This window comes from Pseudorasbora parva, chromosome 5, assembly GCF_024679245.1.
Source record: "Pseudorasbora parva isolate DD20220531a chromosome 5, ASM2467924v1, whole genome shotgun sequence".
NCBI classification, from domain to species: domain Eukaryota; kingdom Metazoa; phylum Chordata; class Actinopteri; order Cypriniformes; family Gobionidae; genus Pseudorasbora; species Pseudorasbora parva.
Genome location: NC_090176.1, coordinates 48,406,029 through 48,431,126, shown reverse-complemented (window position 1 = coordinate 48,431,126; position 25,098 = coordinate 48,406,029). Strand labels below are relative to the sequence as shown.

The window sequence follows — 25,098 nt, the reverse complement described above, 5'->3', positions numbered from 1 at the left end:
ACAAAAATCCACACGACAAGAACATGAGTTAACAGTTTATTCAAAGCTTAAATATACAGAAGGGTGCACACTTCTTATATTTTCCTGTGCTGTTTGACTATACCTGAGCCCTAGATTCTTCTGGTCCATGGAGTGACGGCCGCATTCCATGTGGCAGCAGACAAAGGAAGAGGCGGGGCATCAGACTGCAAACTTATGCTGTTCCAGAGGAAACTGGACTGTACCATTCCATTTTGATTTAGAGGGGATCTTTTGACTTTGTTTCATTCAGTTATATCTTGGTTTGATTTAAGTATTTTCTTTTCATATATATTGTTATATGATTGTATTAAGGTTAGGTGTGATAATGATATTGTGTTGTAAAGGTTAATTGTTTTGAGTTTATTTGGTAACTGTATTATTTTGATTTTTACCTTATTTTTGTTTGGTAGAGGCTAAATGGGTATATATAGCATTATTGGAGAAGTAGAGTGAGTCAGTATTGTCCAGCCACCTTAGCCCTCTGACCTTTGGTTTTGAAGTAGATTTTGATTTGTTTACAGGGGAGATTTATTTTTAGGCCTGTTTGATTTTTGTTAATTTCAGTTAGCATAAATCTTAAGTTTTTTTGATTTTGTATGACTTATGTTGGAATCTGCCCCTGTATATAATTTTTGTGTTGGAAGCAATAAACTTCCATTTCTTTTCTACTCTCTGTCCTGCCTGTTCTTGGCCTCAACTACCACAAATGGTGGCAGCGGTGGGATTGGCCAGTGAAGGACAGTGTTGAGTAGTAACAATATGGCTCCAAAGAAATTGGCACAGTTCAAACAACGAGATGAAGCAGTTTTGGTGGAGGAGTTGGCGGATGAGCCTGCAGCAGTGGGAGGAGTTCCTCAGGTGGCTGATGATCCAGGACAACTGACTCTGCAAGACCTGGCTGAGATGTTTCGGAAAAATATGGAGTTTCAGCAACGACAAGAGGCCCAGATGCAGCGTGAGGCAGTTCGGCAAGATCAACGCTGGAAAACAATGCAGCATCAATTCAACCTTCTTAGGGAGGAAGTGGATGTCCGTACAACCTCTGATCTCCGGGGTTTATCAGGACCGGATCAACAGTCTGAAATGCCTGATAATGTGTCACATGTCTCTGTGCCTCCTGCTCCAGATCCTGTCCGAGGTATGATTGAGCCTAAGTTGCAGAAGTTGCAAGATTCTGATGACATTGAACATTTTCTCACCACTTTTGAAAGAATTGCTCTGGCCTGTAAGTGGGCCAAAATTGATTGGGCCCTTAGGTTAGTGCCCTTATTGACTGGTAAGGCTAGGAGTGCCTATGTGCACATGGACATTGAGGAGTCATTAGAATATGAAAAAGTAAAATCTGCTGTTTTAAGCAAGTATGCCATTAATCCTGAAACTTACCGTCAAAGATTCCGTTCATTAGAGATTGAGCCTGATGAGACTCCAAAAGAACTTTATGTACGACTTCGAGAACTGTATGAAAAGTGGGTGCAACCCAAGGGAAAGACTGTAGAGGTTGTGGGGGAAGTGATTATTTTAGAGCAGTATTTGAGAATGCTTTCACCAGAATTGCAGGTATGGGTAAGAGAACACAACCCTAGTACAGCCTGTCAGGCTGCTACCCTGGCTGATGTGTTCGTAGCGGCCCGGTCTCGTTCACAAGCTTGGGGTGAAGCTCCTAAAGGAGGTGGTGAAGGTAGGCCTTTGTTAACATCTAGTCGAGGTGACTTAAAATGTAATTCTTCTAATAAGAAGTTTAAAAAAGAAAATCAGTCCTCTAGGCCTTTACATCAGGTTAGTCAGGTGCTCATTTGTTATTATTGTGGCCAGGAAGGGCATAAAAAGCCCATGTGTCCTAAGCTATTGGCTAAAACTTCCCACATATGCACCGTGCCAAAATCAGGGGTAGAGAAGCTGACTCAGTCGCAAAACTTGACCGTTCCTGTAGAAGTAAATGGGGAAACTGTGATGGCATTGATAGACACTGGTAGTATGCAGACGCTGGTGGAAAGTCATTTGGTCCCAAAGCATTTAAAAGAGAAGGAAGGTAAGGTGGTCATTAAATGTGTCCATGGTGAAGAGCAGGTTTACCCTATAGTTAGAGTGCAGGTAGTGGTACATGAGCTACCCTATTTATTGAGAGTAGGAGTAGTAGAAAAATTACCGTATCCTGTGATTTTAGGTCAAGATTTTCCTTCACTGTTAAATTTGTTGCTTCCTAACTCTGTTTCTAGTATGGTGATGACCCGGGCTCAGGTTAAGCAGAGTGCGGATGAATCCGAAACGCTTAAAAGTCTCCCTTTCTTTGACGCTGAGCTGGTGGCTGGACCGGGTAAGGTGAGGAAATCTAGACAACAGCGGAGGCAAGAGAAGTACAGATACCTGTTAGCTGAGGGTCAGGCAGAGGATGGTAAGATGGAGGACATGACTGGGTTTAAGATTCCTAGTAACATGGCTGAAATGCAAAAAGAAGATCCTGTGGTGTCTTTGTTGTATCAACAAGCTGAGTTGGCTAGCCAAGGAGAAGGTGAGGGGTGCGTAAAGAAAGGAATAGTAGAGAGGTTTGTCCTCCAGGAGGAGGTGTTGTATCGGCAACAGGGAGATAGTTTGCAGATGGTAGTACCCAAGGCAGTTCAAAATGTAGTTCTAACTTTGGGACATTCCATTCCCTGGGCAGGCCACCTGGGGAGGCAAAAATCATTGGCCCGAATTAGAAGACATTTTTATTGGCCTGGTCTCAGGAGAGATGTGGTAGAATTCTGTAAAACTTGTCCAGAGTGTCAGATGACCTCTAATAGACTCCCCTCTAAAGCTCCCCTTCAACCTCTTCCAGTTATTGCAGTTCCATTTGAACGACTTGCTATGGACATTGTTGGTCCAGTTGAGAAAAGTAGGGCAGGCCACAGGTTTATGTTAGTTGTGAGTGATTATGCTACTAAATATCCAGAAGTGTTTCCGTTAAGGACAATTGGCGCTAAGCAAGTGGCATCCTGTTTGATTCAGTTGTTTTCCAGGGTAGGATTCCCTAGGGAGATTCTTACAGATTGTGGGACCAATTTTACCTCAAAGCTCTTGAAGCAAGTCTATCAGTTGTTGAGCATTAAGGGCTTAAAGTCTACGCCGTTCCATCCTCAAACAGATGGATTAGTAGAGAGGTTTAATCAAACCCTTAAAAGTATGCTCAGGAAATTTATAAATGAGGCTGGCTCGGACTGGAATCAATGGTTGCCCTATTTGTTATTTGCATACCGTGAAGTACCCCAGGCCTCCACAGGGTTTTCTCCTTTTGACTTGTTATATGGCCATGAAGTAAGAGGACCATTGTCACTGCTGAAAGAGACATGGGCTGGCCAGAAGGAACAAAGGGAAGGACTGGATGTTGCATCCTTTGTAGTGGCCATGCATGAAAAGCTGCGAAAGATGACATCCCTGGCACAAGAGCATATGGCAGAGGCACAGCAGAAACAAAAATCCTGGTATGATAAATCTGCAAGATCCCGTTCATTTGTACCAGGTCAGCAGGTGCTTGTAATGTTGCCTTCAGTGTCCAGTAAGCTTTTAGCCAAATGGCAAGGGCCTTTTAAAGTCCTCAAGAAGTTGTGACCTACAACCTATGAGGTTTCGACCCCAGGACAAGCTCGGTCAAGAAGGGTTTTGCATGTAAATCTTTTGAAGGAGTGGTCCCCTCGGAAGGACTGTATGTTGATTCGGTCTGTGGAAGACGAGGAAGAGGTGGAGGAGCAGTATTTTCCTGTTCAGAATTCGGCAGTGCTTAAATTAAATCATCTCTCTGTGTTCCAGCAGCGACAACTTCAGCCTTTGTGTCATCCGGAATTGTTCCAGGAAAGGCCGGGTCTAACAGAACTGGTGGAGCATGACATTGTCTTGAAAGAGGATGCAGTTCCAAAGAGACTGAGTTATCGTATCCCTGAAAGTCTACTTCCAGCTCTTAAAAAGGAACTAGACCTGATGATTTCTTTGGGGGTGGTTGAACCTTCTAAAAGTGAGTGGTGCAGTCCTGTGGTCTTAGTACCAAAAAAGGATGGAACTACAAGATTTTGCATTGACTTTCGATATTTGAATTCTGTTTCAAAATTTGACTCCTACCCAATGCCGCGTATTGAGGAGTTGATTGAACGCCTGGGTAATGCAAAATATCTTAGCACGGTTGATCTGTGTAAAGGATACTGGCAAGTGCCTTTGAGTACCAGATCTAAAGAATTGACTGCTTTCCGGACTCCTTGGGGCCTACATCATTTTAAGACCATGCCTTTTGGCCTGCATGGGGCTCCGCCCACTTTCCAAAGACTGATGGATCAGGTATTGTATGGCTTGTCTGACTTTACCTCAGCATACCTTGATGACATTGTGATTTTTAGTGGAACCTGGGAAGAGCATCTGAAGCACTTGCAGGTGGTTTTAAGACGCATCCAAGAAGCAGGACTGACCATCAATCCGGGTAAATGTGTCTTGGCGAAGGAAGAGACAGAATACCTGGGCTATGTCCTGGGGAATGGAGTCATTCGGCCTCAAGTGGGGAAGGTGCAAGCTATTAAGTCCTGGCTCCTACCAAAGACCAAGAAACAGGTGAGGTCTTTCCTTGGACTAGTCGGATGGTATCGTAGATTTGTGCCCAATTTTTCCTCCAGAGCGGCTGCCCTAACAGATCTGATTAAAAAAGGTTCTCCAAACCAGATTCAGTGGACTGAGCAGGCTCAGAGAGCTTTCCAGGATATCCAAGGAGCTCTACAGGAAGGCCCAGTGTTGTACAGTCCCAGGTTTGATCAACCATTTGTCTTACAGACTGATGCTTCTGGAGTTGGACTAGGAGCAGTGTTACTCCAGGGAGAAGTGGGAAATTATCATCCTGTGGCTTATATTAGCCGTAAATTGTTTCCTAGGGAGGTACGCTATTCGACTATTGAGAAAGAATGCCTGGCGGTAAAATGGGCCTTGGACTCTTTTAAATACTATCTTTTGGGCAGACACTTCACTTTGGAGACAGACCATAGAGCTCTCCTATGGATAAATAAAATGAAGGACTCTAATGCCAGGATAACTCGCTGGTACTTGTCTCTGCAACCCTATAAATTTACAGTTCTCCATCGACCAGGAAAAGAGAACCTTGCAGCGGATTTCCTCTCCCGTCATGTGACTGAGGAACCAGAGGTGGGGGAGAGTGTGACGGGTGCGTAGCCTACCTCACATATTTTGGCTTTTACCAAACATTTGTAGTTTAATTTAATGTTTATTTATCCCCTCATATACAAAAATCCACACGACAAGAACATGAGTTAACAGTTTATTCAAAGCTTAAATATACAGAAGGGTGCACACTTCTTATATTTTCCTGTGCTGTTTGACTATACCTGAGCCCTAGATTCTTCTGGTCCATGGAGTGACGGCCGCATTCCATGTGGCAGCAGACAAAGGAAGAGGCGGGGCATCAGACTGCAAACTTATGCTGTTCCAGAGGAAACTGGACTGTACCATTCCATTTTGATTTAGAGGGGATCTTTTGACTTTGTTTCATTCAGTTATATCTTGGTTTGATTTAAGTATTTTCTTTTCATATATATTGTTATATGATTGTATTAAGGTTAGGTGTGATAATGATATTGTGTTGTAAAGGTTAATTGTTTTGAGTTTATTTGGTAACTGTATTATTTTGATTTTTACCTTATTTTTGTTTGGTAGAGGCTAAATGGGTATATATAGCATTATTGGAGAAGTAGAGTGAGTCAGTATTGTCCATCCACCTTAGCCCTCTGACCTTTGGTTTTGAAGTAGATTTTGATTTGTTTACAGGGGAGATTTATTTTTAGGCCTGTTTGATTTTTGTTAATTTCAGTTAGCATAAATCTTAAGTTTTTTTGATTTTGTATGACTTATGTTGGAATCTGCCCCTGTATATAATTTTTGTGTTGGAAGCAATAAACTTCCATTTCTTTTCTACTCTCTGTCCTGCCTGTTCTTGGCCTCAACTACCACAATGTCTTACGGCGGAGTCACCGTCGTCATCACCGGCCATCTTGTCACAGAAAAAAAGCTTTCTGTCGGGCTCTGTGGAGCCTGATGTAAGATGAGTGATCTGTACGAACATAAATATTCTTATCTCGCTGAAATCTTGACGGATTTACAAATGGTTTGGTTTCTTACAAACATTATTAACATGGCTACAAATCTGGATGCTTTAACACGTTGAAATTGCAGCTTTTCGTTTCGATAAACGACTTAATCGTGCAGCTTGTGTAAAAAAAAAAAAACAATATTCTAGCCGCTATAACTCTGTGCCAGTACTTCACACAATTATTCAGCTCGTTTCCTAAGAAACTACAGGGTCTCGGCTTTCTAAAGAGGTAAGGCATTTGATGGTAGGCAAAATTAGGTGGGAAAAGTGATCTCTGAAGTAGGCACAGTGAAATGTAGGGGGGAAAATCCTAGTAAATTGCGTTTTTGAAGTTAAAAATTATATATATATATATTGATTTAACATAAACACCTTGTGTGTGTGTGTGTATTCATTGCACCTATCTGTTCTGTTCAATGTTACTTTCATGTTGATGTCGATGGTTATAATTATTCATAAGTATGTAGTGGCATAACTACATCTCTGACGTTTATAACAAACGAAACAGTTTGAAAATCGGCTGAAATTTGAGCAAGTTATGGTTATTTAAAAGTACATGCACATTAAAACACACTGTTACGAGTGAGCGAGCTGCCTGTGACAAGATGGCCGCAAGTTGCAGACGGCGACCTCCATTGGCCAACAGCACGCACGAGACATCTAGCCTTTATTATGGATATCTATGAACTCAACGGTTAGACAATACCCATAATGCACTGTGAGAGTTGTGCCAAATTAATTCCTGTCTCGCCAGACGATGGCGCCCGCGTCTGAATCATCCATCAATCCGGTTTCCTAACTGCTGGTCCAATGTGGGTACAGCATAATATCATGCATGTATATATTCCTTTTTAATTGATTATTAAATTGTTTAATTATGGTTTATACATGCTAGTTTACATGGCGGAGACCAAGATAAATCTTTTCATTACTACTGGAGCTGCCAGTTTGCTAAGTTTCAAATTATTATTAAACAGCAAGTGCAAACGATTCAAAAGCGGCAGCCCATCCGCGAACTGTGTCCAAGTTCACATACTTGTTTTCATTCAAGTGGACTATGTTAGTGAAGAAATGTAGGGAATAGTGAATGAGAGTATGGGCCAATTTTGAATGTTGTGGGTGGATGTGGGCCACTTCAGGCAATGATGCGGCATTGCAGGCCACCTTATGGCCCGGACAAAATGTATCTGAGCCTGAAGTGGCCCTTTTTAGGCAAAGATTAGCACTGGCTAACCAACTTCTGTATAGTTTTGCTTCAACCCTAATCAAACACACCTGAACAAGCTAATCAAGGTCTGAAGGGTTACGAGGAAGCCACAGGCTGTTAAAGAGGTCTGATCTACATACGTATTAGCTATATGTAGCTAATGTTATCTTGTAATGTTTAATACAAAAAAATTACACAATAAATGTCTTGCATTTGGTTTTTTCGTAAGAAACATTTTTAAGGAAAAAAGATAGGAACATTCTTAAAAAGTATCTTTGGCATACAAAATATTCTTGGTGGAATTACCTCCTTCCGCTCTTCTGCTCTTGCTATCCTTTTGTACGGCGTTTTGGCCTCCTCTTCTTCGAAAGTCTTTGTTTTTATTGTGAAGGCGTCCAAGTTTGCACAGATCTGCAATTCATCAAAATAACGATTGAACTCACAGTTCCAGATTGTAGATGACTAACAGATGAGCTGTGAAATGATCAATAACATCACACACACCAGGGACTCAAACTGACCCTGACGGATTACGTGCCAATTACAAACCGCAAAACTCACTTTTGGATTGGTTTTGACTATTAGTTCTTGAATATCTGTTAGAATCAGTTCAAGGCTGATTTGAAATACCCAGCTCATAAAAATTATTTGATTGTGAATCAGACTATAGTGGACAAATGCAGATTCTTAACCCTGTTTTTTAGCACTGAGAAACGAATGCAAAAGAGCTTCTCTTGGCGCTTTGGTGGTGTTGTCATAAAGATTTGTGGTAAAGCAGACCAGCAGGGTAATAATGTAATGCTGAGTTCAGGCTGATTGTCTCTCCTGGCTGGAGAGGCATGAAAGGCATGCGGAGGTTTATGGCTGCCTCCAGCACAGGGGCCGCGCGGAACATTGGAAACAGCTTTGCGGTGGAGGAACAGTAAGAGATGTGGAGTGTGTGTGTGTGTGTGTGTGTGTGTGTGTGTGTGTGTGTGTGTGTGTGTGTGTGTGCGCTTGTGGAAAAGTCAGATTAGAGAAAAACAGTTAGGGAAAATTCGATTTGAGAAAGGAAGGAAAATGTTTTTTTCTTTTTGGAGTGGGTGTGCCAACGCTAACTCAAGGATTTGTGCACTCTCGCTCTCTAAACATGCGAATTGCTGTAGGCATGGGAATTTTTACAAATGTAACACATAAGCTCCCACTCAATGATTAAAGCTTCTTTTGGAACTTTTAGGAACTATACTATACGTTTCAAATGTTTAGGAACTGTTAAGAATAAAAAAAAACATTTTTTGGAAACATTATGTTCATCAAAATACAGTAATATTCTGAAAATGTTATTAGAATTTAAAACAACTATTTACTATGTGAATATATTTTAAAATACATTTTCTGTGATCAAAGCTGAATTTTCAGCATCATTACTCATCAGAAATCATTCTCATATGAGGATTTGATGCCCAAGAAACACTTCTGATTATTTATGTTGAAAAAGTTTCTTTATCTTTGAAATGGAAAGCTTTTTTAACATTATCAATGGTGTTATTTTAACTTTTGACCAATTGAATCATTGCTAAATAAGTGTTCATTTCTTTTACGCACAGTTATAAATATACAAGGTGAACATAAATCATTCTAATATGCTGATTTGGTACTAAAGAAACATTTAGTTTTATTACTAAAGTTTTTTTTCATTATTCTTTGATGTAAAAAAATAACAGCACTTATGATACATAAACTTTTGTAATATTTATTAATTTCATAAATGTCTTTACGTCTTTTTAATAAATGTATTTATCAATTCATGTGCATTTAAGTTTTAAATGGCAGTGTATCATGACTTCCCAAAAACAAACAAAAATAAAAATGCTAAAAACTAAAGACATTAAAGAAATGAGTATAGAATCACGATTATATGATCATATGACACTGAAGACTGAAGTAATGATGCTAAAAATTAGGCTTTGATCACAGGAAAAAATTAGATTTTAGTTAATAATATTGCACAATATTGCTGTTTTTACTGTATTTTGATCAAATAAATGCAGCCTTGGTGAGATTAAAGGGCTAGTTCACCCAAAAATGAAATTTCTTTCATTAATGACTCACCCCAATGTCGTTCCAAACCCGTAAGACCTTCGTTCATCTTCAGACACAGTTTAAGATATTTTAGATTTAGTCCGAGAGCTTTGAATGTAAGTGTATGCACACTATACTGTCCACGTCCAGAAGGTAATGAAAACATCATCCAGTTGTCCATATGTGACATCAGTGGGTTAGTTAGACTCTTTTGAAGCGTCAAAAATACATTTTGGTCCAAAAATAACCAAAACTACGACTTCATTCAGTATTGTCTTCTCTTCCGTGTTCCACAAATAAAGATTCGAACGGTTGTGAATCATGATTCGGATCGAGTGTCAAAATGGCAAACTGCTGAAATCACGTGACATTGGCGATACGAATCATGAATCAATCTGCTGATTCATAACCGTTTGACTTCTCTTCCGTGTTTCTCAAATAAAGATTCAATGCTGAATAAATTCGTAGTTTTGGTTATTTTTGGACCAAAATGTATTTTCGACGCTTCAAAAGAGTCAAACTAACCAACTGATGTCACATATGGACTCATACCTGTCAAGTATCCCGTTTTGGCCGGGAAAGTCCCGCATTTTACCCTTCTTTCCCGCCGTCCTCCCGTATTCATATTTTCCCGTAAATCTCCCGTGTTTTAATCTGCGTTATTAAAAGATAATAATACCGGAGTAAAAAAAAACGATAGAGACGGAAAGCACTCCTGCCAATAAACCCAAACCCTCGTGTAAATACCGTGATCAATGGGACAGCGAATGTAATTTTCTGAAGAGGAGCAGGTGGGGGACAGTCACGCGTTTTGTAAGTTTTGTAACTACGACTTCATCATGTGCGACAGCGGAAGATCTTTTAAAGTGACAGTAATCACTTATAATGACAATGTAAAGAACAAAAGTAATTGCTCACTAAATATGCTCTGCTCTTAAATAAATAACTTCAGTACCTTTAGTAAGGATTAATCAATATGTAATTTATAACTTATGCAGTGCAAACTGATAACAATACGTTATACATGTAGGAAGACCACAGGTACAAATAAAATGTATTATTATTATGGGTTTATGTGAGGATTTATGCCCCCCATCCCGGTTTTTGATACCCAAATGTTGACAGGTATGTATGGACTACTTTGATGATGTTTTCATTCCCTTCTGGACATGGAGAGTATAGTGGGCATACACTTACATTCAAAGGACAGAAAGGCCTCGGACTAAATCTAAAATATCTAAAATATTTAAACTGTGTTCCGTGGATGAACGGAGGTCTTACAGGTGTGGAACGACATTAGGGTGAGTCATTAATGACATCAATTTCATTTTTGGGTGAACTAACCCTTTAATGTTTCCAAACTTCTGACCGGTAGTGTATTTCAAAATGCACATATATTTCCATATTATGCAATGGAAAGAGGTTTCCTGTCTTTTTGTTTTTTTTCTAGTCAGACTCTTTCATCACTTACATTTCAAGCTGCAATATCACAAGTTACTCAACTAACACATTGTTTTCCGTTGCTTGGTCACTGTAGATTACAGACGGTCATTTACCTGGAGAATGTGCTGCTCCGCCATCTGCTGGCTCATCGCTCCTCCCACACCAGGTGAGGCCGTCAGACCCAGAATCTGAGGGATCGCAACCGGGCGTTTGTCCTGCTTCTTCAGGATCTGGTTCTTGTGTTTTTGCTTTAGGTAGCGAATCATGATGTGATTATACGCATACCCCTTCTTCGTGTGGTGGCATTCATCAATAACCATCAGGGTGAACTCTGCAAGTGTAGGAGTTCAATAAGTATTAAAAATCAGAATTTATTCATCTCAGTTCATATTTAAAGTTGATATACTAGATTTAAAATATTCGGTTACACTTTATTTTAAGGTGTCCGTGTTATTACGTAATTATGCATTTAAGTAATGTATAGTAATAATGAACTCCATATACATACTTTAGGGTTAGGATTGGGGTTTGGTTTAGGGTGAGTTGCATGTAATTATGCATAATGTATATTATTTATATTGCAATAATATTGTAAAATGAAGTGTTACCAAATATTCTTAAAATATTAATATTTAAAATTATTATTAATGTCCTTCTAGTATCATTCCAAGTAGGGCTGTGCAGTATATCAAAATTATCGATATATCGCAAATGTACATATCGCAACAGCACACAATATCTGAATGTAATATCATTCTCAGTTTTTAAATAATTTTATAAAAATATAATTTAAATAGATTTTACACACTAAATGCAATTTCTATCGCATATCGCATATTTAACAAAGTATTGCATATCGCAGTTTTCTTCAATATCGCACAGCCCTAACTCTAAGTTTAATGTGAATGAATGACTCCTTATGGCACTATAGGCAAAAGCATAGCTGTTTCAGACACTGGTCAATTTTAAGATTTTGAACTTTAACTCCCATTACTTATTTTAGACTATTGACAAGAAAACATCCAAAATACACATTTAATTGTTTAGTTTATTGCACTTTATCTATTTGCGTGTCTGTAGATTTAAATTACAATGCATATATTTAAAGGCTGTTTATTTGTATTTATTTTTTTATTCTTTCGCCTGGTTTATGCAACATTGTAAAAATATGGTGTTTCTATTTTTTCTGGCTGTTAACAGTATTTTCTGATTCATGGAGTGATAAAAATTAGTCCATATAATTATTCATATGATGCATAATTTACATATTTAAACATATTTCAGAGAGCTTGTAATACAAAACCATTGTCTTGATATACTATAGTTATTTAACTGGGGAAAACATCGTGATATCTATTAGTTAACATATACACCTGTCTTGCCCTAAAGGAATACCCAAAAAGGAAAATTCAGATCAAAAATTCATCTCACAGGTTTGGAACGAGTCAGAATGTTCAATTTTGGGTAAACTATCCTTTTTATTTGTATAACAATTGATCGCCAGCCAGAATTTGTGATGGTGACGGCACTGTATATACAGTATATGAAACACATGTTATTAATACATTGTTCATAGTCCTTTTACACAAATAGCAAAAGCTCTTTTTTTTTCTAGCATGTGTTTCTAATCAACAAAGGCGAGTGCTGTAAACCTCCAGTCCCTTCTCACCGGCTAAGTTTACAGTTTTTGTGCCGCCTTCCGGCATTCCCAGGGGACTTTGGAAAGGGGAAAAAAAAGGTAGTCTGCATTTCACACACTGACAGAGGGGGTGGGTGTTGTGGCCACGTTTTACAAATCCGACTATAAAGGTGCCTGTTTGGCCCCTGAGGGCTGGAATGGGCTCTGAAACTCTGAAATGACAGCAAATCTCCACTGAATTTGATCAGCCAGACGTGTGGCCCATGGACCAAAAAATAAATAAAGGGTTTAAAAGTATAAAATGAGGGGGGGGGGAAGAATCAACAAACAGCATATGCCACATTGGAGGAATCCCACCTTGCGGCGGACGCTGCCAGAGAGACTCACAGGAGAGCTGAATCTGCCAGCAAAGACTGATGGGGAAAAACACTGTCACATGAAACCTCAGAGGAGGAGCTTTGGTCTCTCTTCAACATCTAACAGAAGGTGAACCCATTTGACTGGACTCTGACTCTCCTCCGAAAGTGTTAAAAAAATACTGTTTTAATGCACGGGAGTGAAGGGAAATGTGACCTACGTGATAATTTGATTCCGTCCTCGTCGCCATTCTTGGCTTTGGCTAAAGAGTTTTCCAGGATCTGTGCCGTGCAGATGATGATGTCATTTTGCTCTATGATTTGTGGGAAGGAGATTTTGAGCTGCGAGGCACCACTAACTCGCTCGACTGAGTATTTGTGCTTCAGAAACCGCCCAAACTCGGCCTTGTAGTGCTGCTCCACCAGGGGAACCTGGGAAGAAAAGATTTAGCATTAATACACGACTGAAATGCTGAATTCTGATTGGTCAGTTGCAACATTTCCGAGGTCAGTTGTTCCCCAACAAAGTGCCCGGCCCCTTTTTCAGTGGCACTGGTTCCGAAAATATATTTTTCATAAATTTGTCCCATAGGGATTTTAAAATAGTCTTGGTTAAAGAGATCTAAGCCCTGAACCAATCAGCTACGAGATGAATCATATGTCATCATATAATCATATGCACATACACAAACATTTCAGTATTTTGAGAGCGTGGAGAGATTGTTTTGATTATGTCATTCACAGTGTTTCATGGGAGTGTGCGGAGCTAACGAGATCTTTTAATCGTGTTATTAACAACCTCGTAGCTCGCAGTAGGGCTGTCTTTAAAGGTTTAGAGAAGTTATGGTTTAAAATCAACTTCCCTATGGAGAAAATGAATGGAGTTTTTAATTCCGGAACCTGACTATTGCACTCCATTACACAGCTCTCTGAAATTCTGGATTCTGATTGGTCAGTCATGACATTCCAAGGTCCGTTTTTCCCCAATAATGACCTCTCGTATCACCTCATGGACGCGCTCCGTCATTTCTTTCAAACACACTCATTTCACACAACACATTCAAACACTCATTTATGCAGTGTTCATGTATTTATAGTCAAATTAAACATTGGCCAAGTGTTTACCTTGAAGCTAGAATGTTGTTTTGTGGATTAAATGGATTAAAAGGTAATGAAGTCAGATTTTAAAAAGGTGTCTTCTCAAATGTGGCATGTAGTAAGAATGTTCATCCAGCCGGTTGTTATTACAAAAAAAAGTCTTTGGATGTACACTATATTGCCAAATGTTTTGGGACGCCTGCCTTTACATGCACATGAACTTTAATGCAATCCCATTTTTAATTTGTAGAGTTTAATATGGAGTTGGCCCATCCTTTGCAACTATAACAGTTTCAACTCTTCTGGGAAGGCTTTTTCACAAAGTTTAGGAGTGTGTTTATGGGAATTGGTAATGGTATTTTTGACCGTTCTTCTAGAAGTGCATTTGTGAGGTCAGGCACTGATGTTGGACGAGAAGGCCTGGCTCTCAGTCTCAGCTCTAATTCATTCCAAAGCTGTTCTATCGGGTTGAGCTCAGGACTCTGTGCAGGCCAGTCAAGTTCCTCCACAAACTCGCTCCTCCATGTCCTTATGGACTGGCGCTTTTTGCACTGGTGCACAGGAACAGAAAGGGGCCATCCCCAAACTGTTCCCACAAAGTTGGGGGCATGAAATTGTCCAATATGTCTTGGTATCCTGAAGCATTAAAAGTTCCTTTCACTGGAACTAGGGGGCCAAGCCCAAACCATGAAAAACAACCCCATACATTAACCCCCCCCCAACCAAACTTTACACCTGGTACAATGCAGTCAGGCAAGTACCATTCTCCTTGCAACTGCCAAACTCAGACTCGTCCATCAGATTGCTAGACAGATAAGCGTGATTGGTCAGAGAACACGTCTCCACTGCTCTAGTCCAGTGGCGGCGTGCTTTGCAACCACTGCATCCCACACTTGGTGATGTAAGGCTTGGATGAGCTGCTCGGCCATGGAATCCCATTCCATAAAGCTCTCTACACACTGTTCCTGAGCTAATCTGAAGGCCTGTAGCTATTGACTCTGCAGAAAGTTGTTGACTTCTGCACACTGTGAGCCTCAGCATGCGCTGACCCCGCTCTGTGATTTTACGTGGCTTAACACTTTATGGCTGAGTTGCTATTGTTTCCCATTTGCTTCAACTTTATAATACCACTAACAGTTGACTGTATAATATTTAATAGAGGAAATTTCATGAATGGACTTATTGCACAGGTGACGACAGTACCACGCTTGAGTTCACTGAGCTCCTGAGAGCGACCCATTCTTTCACAAATGTTTGTAGAAAATAAAACTAGTGCTTTATTTTATACACCCGTGGCAATGGAAGTGATTGGAAAACTAGAATTAAATTATTTGGATGGGTGTGCCAATACTTTTGGCAATATAGTGTACATTATCTGGCTTATTATGCGGCAGCGATGGTTTTCTTGGTGGTCACTAGGGCATTGCATAGCATATTTTGTGATTTCACTTTAAATGGTTATTTCCCTGCATGATGACACATTCCTGCAGAGGTTTCCAGCTTATTTTCTCTGTTCAGAGGTTCAAGTTGCTGAGTTGTAGGTTTGCACCATACTTCTGCTGATGAAGTTTTATGATTCAGCAAGACAAAAAGTCCCTCTGCTCTTACAGCAAACACTAGCATCATCTCATTTCTGTTTTTCTTTTGCGGAAACTTGAAAAAGCTCCCAGTGCCTGATTAAATTTTAGATAAAAAAAACTGTTATTGCTCAAAAGTTGCTCTCATAGCTCAAAAAGTATCAATATTGTCTCAGATGTTCCTCTTAAAATTCTAGGAACAGCCTCAAATGAGACAGTTGTTGACAATTTAGGGCTGTGAAAATAATATTGCTACCAAATCATTTGGTCTTGGAAGAATTTGAGAAATGTTTGATTCTTTAATAAAACAAAATTTTAAAACAAAACAGCAAATCTGTTGAAATGAAATTCCATTGCCGCTTTAATATACTGGATATATCTAAATTAAATGAATAATCAAAGCCTTAATCAATATTTATCCTCCTATAGTATTATGATGATTTTTAATGATTCTTTCCAGTTATGATTAAGAGAACCACTGATTGTTTCTTGTTTTCTAAAGTGTGTGTTTGGTCTCTGAGGAGTGACTGAGGGTCTGACCTAAAGATGTGATGTGTCACTAAACACTCGATAGCAACAATGTGTTTGAATTTTGGAGGTATCACACACCCCTAATATGACCGGAGTGCAGAAACAGTGTTTGCTCACTTAGCCTGGCTTCGAGACGTGAAGATGGATTTTTCTTTTATTTAATTTATTCATTTATAAATTTTATGTGTCCTTTTACTGAAACACTGAAGAGTCAACATGAATTTTGCCTGTACCACCGTCTGCACAGCTCACTGAGACAAAGCACGTTATCAGTGTGTTTCAGGGAACATTCTGGTCAGAACTGGACCTTAATCAGCTTTAACCTTGGAGAAACTGTGTATCTTTGTATGTCCGCAATATTCTGTGTTACAGATCAGTGTACAATGGAAATCCTAAGAGATGGGTGGGCTTCTTGTTCTGGACAAGCTAGCGCCTTCCCCAGATCTGGAAGCTCACTACGGGCCTAAATCCAGGGTGAGAGCTTCAACACATAATCTATGGATATGTGCATCTGAATAACTGACAATGAGTGGAAATTTACCATGACTGTTCATTTTCTCTGGGCCAATCAGAATCATCCACATTGCAGTAATGACGTGAATAGACCTTGAAAAGAATATAACTGTTGGGAAAACTGTATGTACGAGAGCCGGGACGGTGAGAGAGGGAGCGCGGCCTATGAACTCCTACTGAGACTTGAAGCTGGCTTCTGCTGATGAAACTGCAAACTATTCTTCAGTAAATTTTTTCTTTAATTAACTGCACTCCTGACTCTTCATTTTTCACTACTGGTCTTGGTTAATGTATACTGTTAACCCCTAACAATTGGACTGTTTGCATGAGACGTTATCTAAACCGCTCTGGGGTTTATATGTGCTGGCTTTCAATCGCAATAATCACAGAGCAGTTTGTCTGCTGCTTCAGAAATGTCGACGCTGTCCTCTCCAGCAGCTGAATGTGTTCACGAATGCCATAGCAACTCTCAACGGCCACCAGGACTTATACGGTTTTATAAAAGCTATTTATTTATTGAAAAGTGTAATCATCTCAGAAAAAATAAATTCTTCTGTCAGGTGCAGTTGAAGTAAAAAGTGCCTGGGACAAACGCTGTCAAGATGAGAGGATGTAGCCGGGCTATGTCTGTGTCATTATGCCAACATTATCTTCATAACTTCTAACGAAATAAAAAGTTTACCCCTCAGAAAAATTAACTTTCCTCAACATTATAGCCTGCGTGTGAGCGCGGCACAGTGGTTAAGGCGCACGCTGTGTATCACGTCTTATAAGGACCTACGCTGAGAAGTAATCCCGTCAGGTTGTTTACATGGTTAAATTTTTCGTTTGATCGGTTTATGAAAAGGTTTATCCCACCCCTCTGAAACCGATTACAATTTCATTCGGTTTGGGCATTTTTATTCCGATTGAGGTGTTTATATGGAGCGTTTTCATTCGGATTGGACTTTTAAACTGGTTACAGTGCTCCATGTAAACGCACCTAATATCTCATTAGTTTAAATCTGTTTTAATAGCAGCAGAATGAGTCAGAAATAGTACTGTGGTATATTATTTTGAATTATTACACCTAATGATGTTTTGCTATTTATAATATTGACTCTACTATGTGTTACAGGTGAATTTGTCATATTTGATGGATGGCAGTGAGGCACCTTGTTGACCAGAACGACAACTTTCCCTGGTTCTCCCAACTGCTTCTTCCTCTCCAAATGTTCCTTAGTGATATATACAGCAACCCTGGTTTTGCCACTTCCTGTCGGGAGGCAGATGATGATGTTTTTTTCTTCCAGAGCTGGTCTCGCCACCTCCATCTGATAGTCTCGCAGTTCAATTTCCCTCTTACTCGCTGAGAGAGAGAGAGAGAGAGAGAGAGAGAGAGAGAGAGAGAGAGAGAGTACACTCAGGTACAGTAGACAGTTGTGTTTGTCTTGCCATTCAGGCCAGAGGAGAGATTGTGCGTCTCGGTGGGGCGGACGGAGGGTCAGCTTTTCCAATTACAGCTGTGTTTTCTTTATCCCCTCTAGTTAGAATAACATTGCTGTTGATGAAGTTTCCCATTCTAAAGCTCATTTAGACTGTCTATAAGCCTGCTGTGAGTCTCACAAAACCGCTGAAGAAACCCCCAAATCAAAAGAAAACACATCGAATTTTTTTTTGGATAAATAAAATAAACTCCATTTTTAAATACTATTAGGGACTCTGCAATCTGTTTTTTTCTCATATCTAATGTAAGAAAATGTTTGAACATTTATAATTTTGATAATTTATAATTTTATATATTTTTTAAAATAATATTTATATGTAATATTCAAATTGGTATATTTCAAAAAGTATATATACAGTATATCATGGTGGTATTTATTGTACTACCTTTATGCTTATATATTAAAAAACAAAACAAAAGAAAAACATTACATTACATTATTAAAGCCTTTCAGTATTAAGCTTCTAATTACAATCAGCTTTGATCAAAATGACTAAAAACCCAAAAGTAAAATGTAACCAACACTTGAGGTATACATTTTATGTCGATTTTACAACTGGACCAATATGATCAGAAGACTAGGTTTGTCTGCTGAGAGAGATGGTGCAACAGGAGTGAACAAACTCAGACGATCAAGAGTTTTGGTAAGAGTAAGATTTAACTGTATTGAAAACAACAATTGATTTCATTTGAATGCAATGACATATGAGTATTTACTCTATACTAAATGTGCACATTTCCCTTCTTTCCAGGAATGATATGGATGTTTCACTCTATGGAAACCGCAAATCAACCTTAAGTCAGAATTCAATTAGGTCAATTTAAATTTGCATATGTAGTGAGACTAAATAAAACTTTACCTCTTTCTTTTCTGAGTCCTTTTCTTGAATTAAACCCTATTTAGTTTTCACTCTCTAAACAAGCATCCAATCAGTTTAACATGAACAAATTAAAATAAAACTTGAAACAATTCAGTTATTGACTGAATACCCAATAACCACAAGGTTCATTCACATTGAATTGGAAAACCTCAAAACGAAATAAAATTAAAAAAAATAAAATAAAATCAGTCCATGAATTCAGTTCAGTTTCTCATAAAAAAATGGAAAAATTCTTGATGTGGTGTAATTCACAGTCGGTGCAGCTGATCCAGGATTAGGACGAATACACACAAAAAATCAAGTTTGTAGTGCAATTCCTCTCCTACCGTTCGATGAAAACGCGTTCAAGTTCACAAGAAGTTCTAAGGATTCACTCTACAGGTGGCCCGCCAGTCCAACTCTACCAAGATGCATAAAGTGCAGGAAGGAGTTGAGACGATTCACGAATCAGAAGGATTCACACTTGGATCAATCCACAACAGGCAACATTCAGCTGCTGGCTCCACGAACTCAACAAACATCACAGGAAGAAAAAAAACCTGGCCAAGGAACTCACTCATCACATGTAAATCGACCAACGGGAAATTTCCAGAGCATACGCGTTCCAAAGTGTCACTCTTCACACAATCTGCTTCTCTCTGAACCGTTACTTTTCTCTGACTTTGAGGCACTGAATCTCCCGGGATGCCGAGAAGCGTCCATTTGCATCAGCGGTTATAGAGAAAAGAGACAGATCTCGAACGTGCTGGATATAATAATCCCGCGACGGCGGAGCTTTAGTGACGTCAGACGCGATCTCATTGGATACATCGTAATGTGAAAATATCATTGGAGGATTTTAAACCTTTCAATATTTTATACATATATATACTTTTATACAATTTTATGTAATTAATTGAAAATAATTACATCATTTATGGTCTCAGCCTCTTTATACTTAGTGTGTTTAACTCAAGGATTTGTTTATTTCGTTTTATTTTTTTCTCAGCCACTAACCACTAGTAACCTGGGTTACACTTTCCCCCACTGAATTCAGGCACGTCCTCGGGCATGCTAGGGGTTGACTTGTCACCACTGAGGGAGAAACACCAGGCATGTTTACAGACTGATCACTGACAAACGTGGATTCTTCCAAGGTAGTTGTAAGTGCTGAACTCAAACCTTGCAGTAGTGACTGAATAACCAGTGTTAACGGATTTCCGAGTTTGTGATACTGGAATTTGTTAGGGGGTCCACACTGCCTTTTAGAGCGTCTAGGGCCAATGGCTCCTAGGTCATCCTCCATGACCGGTTGGTCACCAAAAACATCTGGGGCAGGTGGACTTTGATCAATTGACTGCACTTCTTTACTCACAGGGTCTGATAGGCTAGGACACTCCAACTTTCTTTCATTCACAGGCTCTGACATCTCTGGAAGCTCAGTCTTTTTAGTGCATTTGCCTCCGCAGTTCTCCACACCAATGGTGTTGTCATTTCGGCCAGAGGCAACTCCATCAGTGTCAGCTTCAACAGAATTTATCACAGGTAAGTGACTTTCTTCTTCATTATCCGGTTCATTATCTGCTGAGTCTGTTAGTCTGATATCATGTAACGTCTCTTTTATAGGGTGTATTGCAGCTGGAGGGAATTTAGAGTTGTCAGGTAAGGTTTCATTCACAGGCTCCGCTGCAGCAGGAGGTGACTCAATGGGCTCCATTTCAGGTAGGATCTCCACAGTCCTAGGATGGTCTGAAAAAGGTAAGATGTTTCTTGTGCTGAATTCCATTTGGCGCTCCGAATTCCTTATGGGAACATTGTCATCCTCGGATTCTGATTGACTGCTAGTCTGGCGTTCCAGGTTTTCTGCTCCATTTGCAGATTGAGATCTGGTTCTAGGCTTACGACGAATCTTTGGAGAACCCATTTCTTCACCTTCAACCACAGGCAGAAACCCACAAGGCAACAGCAAATCACGGTGTAGGGTGCGGATCGGTCCATCTTTCCCTTCTGGGCAGATTGTATACACTGGCATGTCACCTGCTTTCCAGAGTACTACATAGATCTCAGATTCCCATTTGTCTGATAATTTGTGTTTCCCTCTTAATCTGACATTTCGCACAAGGACTCGATCACCTGACTCAAGTGCAGAGGCAACTACATTTCTGTCAAAACGTCTTTTGTTCTGATCAGCTACTTTTGATGCATTGTGAGTAGCAACTCTGTAGCTCTCCTCAAGTCGACTTCTCAGGGATTTCACATATTGGGAATGAGACTGGAATGGAAAGTTGGTAGTAAGCCCAAAAGCAAGGTCAACCGGTAGTCGAGGTTGTCTACCAAACATAAGCTCATATGGTGAGTACCCAGTTACATCATTCCTGGTACAATTATATGCGTACACCAGTGGTCTGACATGATCTTTCCAATGAGCTTTGTTCTTGTTTTCCAATGTGCCTAGCATCTGCAAAAGGGTCCGATTAAAGCGCTCCACCGGGTTCCCTCTAGGATGGTAGGGGGTGGTTCTCACTTTGCGAATGCCAGCAATCCTACACAACTCTTGGACAGTACGAGATTCAAAATCTGGCCCCTGGTCACTGAGCAGCTTTTCTGGGAAGCCGTAATGGACAAAGAAATTATCCCAAAGGCATCTAGCAACTGTTTGTGCTTTCTGGTTACGGGTTGGTATCGCGACAGCGTACTTGGTAAAATGGTCTGTGATGACCAAAATATCCTTGGTGTTACTGCTGTCTGGTTCCAGGGTCAGGAAGTCCATACAAGCCAGTTCTAGTGGCCTATGGGTCTGAATATTTACCAAGGGGGCCGCTTTCTGTGGAGGAGTTTTCCTACGAATACAGCGCTCGCACGTTTTGATTTTTTTTTCCACATCTCCTGCCATCTTCGGCCAGTAAAATCTGGACCGGAGAAGATCGAGTGTTCGCTCCAGACCAAGATGGCCCATGTCATCATGGAGACTGGTAAGTACAATTTCTCGAAGAGCTTGAGGTAAGGCCAGCTGGTTTAACACTTTTCCTCCATCCATTCGCTTCCGATACAACACCCCATTCTTCAGCTCGAGTTTGTTCCATTGTCTCATCCACAGGGTTAATGCAGGTAAGTAGAATTTCATGTTTGAAGGTTTGGTATTAGACTCCAAGTAATCTATCACCTCTTTTATCTCAGGGTCAGCTCGTTGCTTCTTAATCAGATCCTCTTCAGACAGGCATGGTATCTCTGGGAGACCATGAACACCCTCTCTCTGGATTCCTGGAGGCAAGGCCTTCACATTCATGCTCAGAGACTCTACCAAAGTCATTGAGACAGACCGAGAATCGAGGGATTGACTGACTCGATGTTTCTCACAGATGGCTTTCACCACTTCGGGTAAGATGGTCTTGGTGTTGCCCTCAAGATCTGCCAGGTGATGTAAAGTGAACTGTCTGATTCTCTCTTGCTCTTTTTTAGATTGCCAATCATCCGATGGTTCACCATTGGGACGACGGGACAATCCATCCGCATCTTGATTTTGGGCTCCAGCTCTGTATTGTATTTTAAAGTTGAACGTTGAGAGACTGGATATCCATCTATAACTAGTGGCATCTAGTTTTGCAGAAGTAAGGACATAAGTGAGTGGATTGCTGTCCGTAACCACCGTGAAATCGGCTCCATACAGATAGTCATGGAACTTTGTGGTAACTGCCCACTTGAGAGCCAGAAATTCCAGCTTGTGAGCCGGATACTTAGCCTCACACTTTGTCAATCCACGGCTGGCAAAAGCTATGACTCTCATGTGTCCTTGCTGTTCTTGATACAGAGCCGCTCCGAGACCTGTAGCACATGCATCTGTATGTAATAAGTAAGGCAGACGAGGATCGGCATACCCCAACACAGGAGCGGATGTTAACTTTTCCACAAGGCTGTCAAACGCCTGTTGACACTCAGTGGTCCATCTATCACCCAAGGAGTCTTTTGGATTTAGGTAAGTATGGTCTTTATCTTTCCTTCTTCCCTTCCGAACAGGGGGATAGCCAGCTGTGAGATGGTTGAGCGGCCTGGCAATCTTGGAGAAATCTTTTACAAATCTCCGGTAATATCCGGTAAATCCTAGAAAGGACTTTAATTCCCGGAGATTCTGGGGCCTTGGCCAGGTTTTAATGGCCTCAATTTTTGATGGGTCAGTTTCTACACCATTCTGGGAGACAATGTGTCCCAAGTAGCGCACAGATGTTTGAAAGAATTTGCACTTCTCGGGTGAGAGCTTCAACCCATATTCTTTCAGGCGGTTCAGAACTTGTATTAGCCGACGCTCATGTTCTTCAAGGGTTTCAGAGAAGATGATAAGATCATCTATGAATACCAAGACTTCTCTTCTATTTAAGTCACCCATGCAGCGCTCCATAAGCCGCTGGAATGTGCTTGGCGTGTTGGTGATCCCTTGCGGCATACGATTGAACTCCCAAAAACCAAGTGGGCATACGAATGCCGTCTTCTGCTTGTCCGCTTCATCCATCTCTATCTGGTAATACCCAGACTTTAGATCAAGGACGGAGAACCACTTGGAACCAGTTAACACAGAGAAAACTTCCTCTAGGTTTGGGAGTGCATATGCGTCTCGTATGGTCTGAGAGTTTAGCTTCCTAAAATCAATGCACAGCCTCACAGAGTTGTCCTTCTTTTTAACGACTACAATGGGGGAAGCAAACGGGGATTCAGACTCTTGTATAATCCCAGCTGCTAACAACTCCTGTAGATGTCTCCTCACAGCATCGATATCTTGTGGGTGGATGGGACGGGCTCTATGCTTAAAAGGAGTCTCATCACTCAATTTAATTCGATGCTTCACCTTGTCGGTGTGCCCATAATCCATTGCGTTCAGAGCAAAAACCTCAGGCATAGAGTTTAACAAGGCCGATACTCGTTCCTTCCACTCAAAAGGCAGTGGAGAGTCTCCAAAATCAAGAGTTATCTGAGAGTTTCTAGACTTTTCCGGTGTTTCAGAATCATCACTTGCCAAGGGCTTGTCTATAACCTGGTGGACAGCATGCATTTCTGCAATTACAGTCTTGGGAGGGATGATTATATTAGACTGGGTTTCATTCTTGACTACTACAGGCAAGGAGAAAAAACGCTTCACAGGTAATGTGTGCAGCCCACTAGCAACTAATAAACCCCCTGGCAGAGAAGACATTGCGGGAGGACTTATAACAGTCAGCTTTTCAGCTGGAAGACAAGTTAGGCAGACAGACCCATCAAGAACAGTGGTGTGTCCTGCTGGCACAGTTTCAGGGACTGTCCCTTTTAATGTCACACATCCAAGGGTTTCAGCACATGATTGCCTATGTCTCACATCAAGTGTCTTCAGTACAGCTGCATATCCATGAAAAGCTGGATTGGGGCTGACCTCATCTTGTACATATCTGGAGTAAAGTGCATCCAATGTATTTGTTCCGACAAGTACTTGAGGCACATTTATAAGATCTGGGACCACCAGTGCTAACGTGGTAACCTCTGCATCTGTTCCTAGGAACTCTTTGGGAAACATCAAAGTTACCTCCACATACCCAAGGTAAGGCACAGATTGTCCATTAGCTCCCTCCACCTCAAGCAAAGACTCCAGTGGTTTCAAGGGGTAAAGAGACAAGTTATTTTCGTAAAAAGATAAAGGGATTGTAGTCACCTGAGAACCAGTGTCTAAAAGGCAGTTCACTTTAATTGTGTCAACATAGATTTGAGCCGTACACTTCATTCCGATTAGTCCCTTTGGCAGTTTCGTTTGAGGGCCTTGATGTTTTGTTCCAGTCTCCATATGCCCTGCTACAGAGACTGTCTGGCGTTTAACTGAGAGGTCTCTGTTTGGTTCTTTAAATCCCACTGGACTTGTCTTTCCCTCAACTGGCGTTTCTTTTCATCTACTTTAGAAGGGTTAGGATCATTTTCACAATTGATGGCAAGGTGTCCGTCTTCCCCACATCTAAAACAGTATCCAGGACGAGGACGAGTGAAAGTCACAGAACCACTTCTAAACTGATTGTTATCATCCTTGCCAGTTTGTCTATGCTGGAATGCTGGTGATGGGCCTTTGGAAATAGTCGGCTTCCCTGACCGATGTTGGGATATCTTAGGGGCTGTTAACTGAGCTTTTAACTCCGCAACTTCCTTCTTTAGTCCAGCTATTTCCACAGCTGCTGGGGTTTCCTTGG

General features: G+C 40.6%; 1 protein-coding gene across 1 annotated transcript in view; it reads right to left on the bottom strand.

Annotated features, from left to right (window-relative positions):
- ifih1 (interferon induced with helicase C domain 1) overlaps nt 1-25,098 on the bottom strand; it is a 54,811-nt gene that overhangs the window by 9,856 nt on the left and 19,857 nt on the right. Inside the window, exons 5-8 of the mRNA XM_067444583.1 lie at nt 17,713-17,906; nt 13,061-13,271; nt 10,958-11,175; nt 7,647-7,751 (exon numbers count right to left, since the gene is read on the bottom strand). Of these exons, the coding sequence (XP_067300684.1) occupies nt 7,647-7,751; nt 10,958-11,175; nt 13,061-13,271; nt 17,713-17,906 (728 nt within the window). The remainder of the gene's footprint in view (nt 1-7,646; nt 7,752-10,957; nt 11,176-13,060; nt 13,272-17,712; nt 17,907-25,098) is intronic.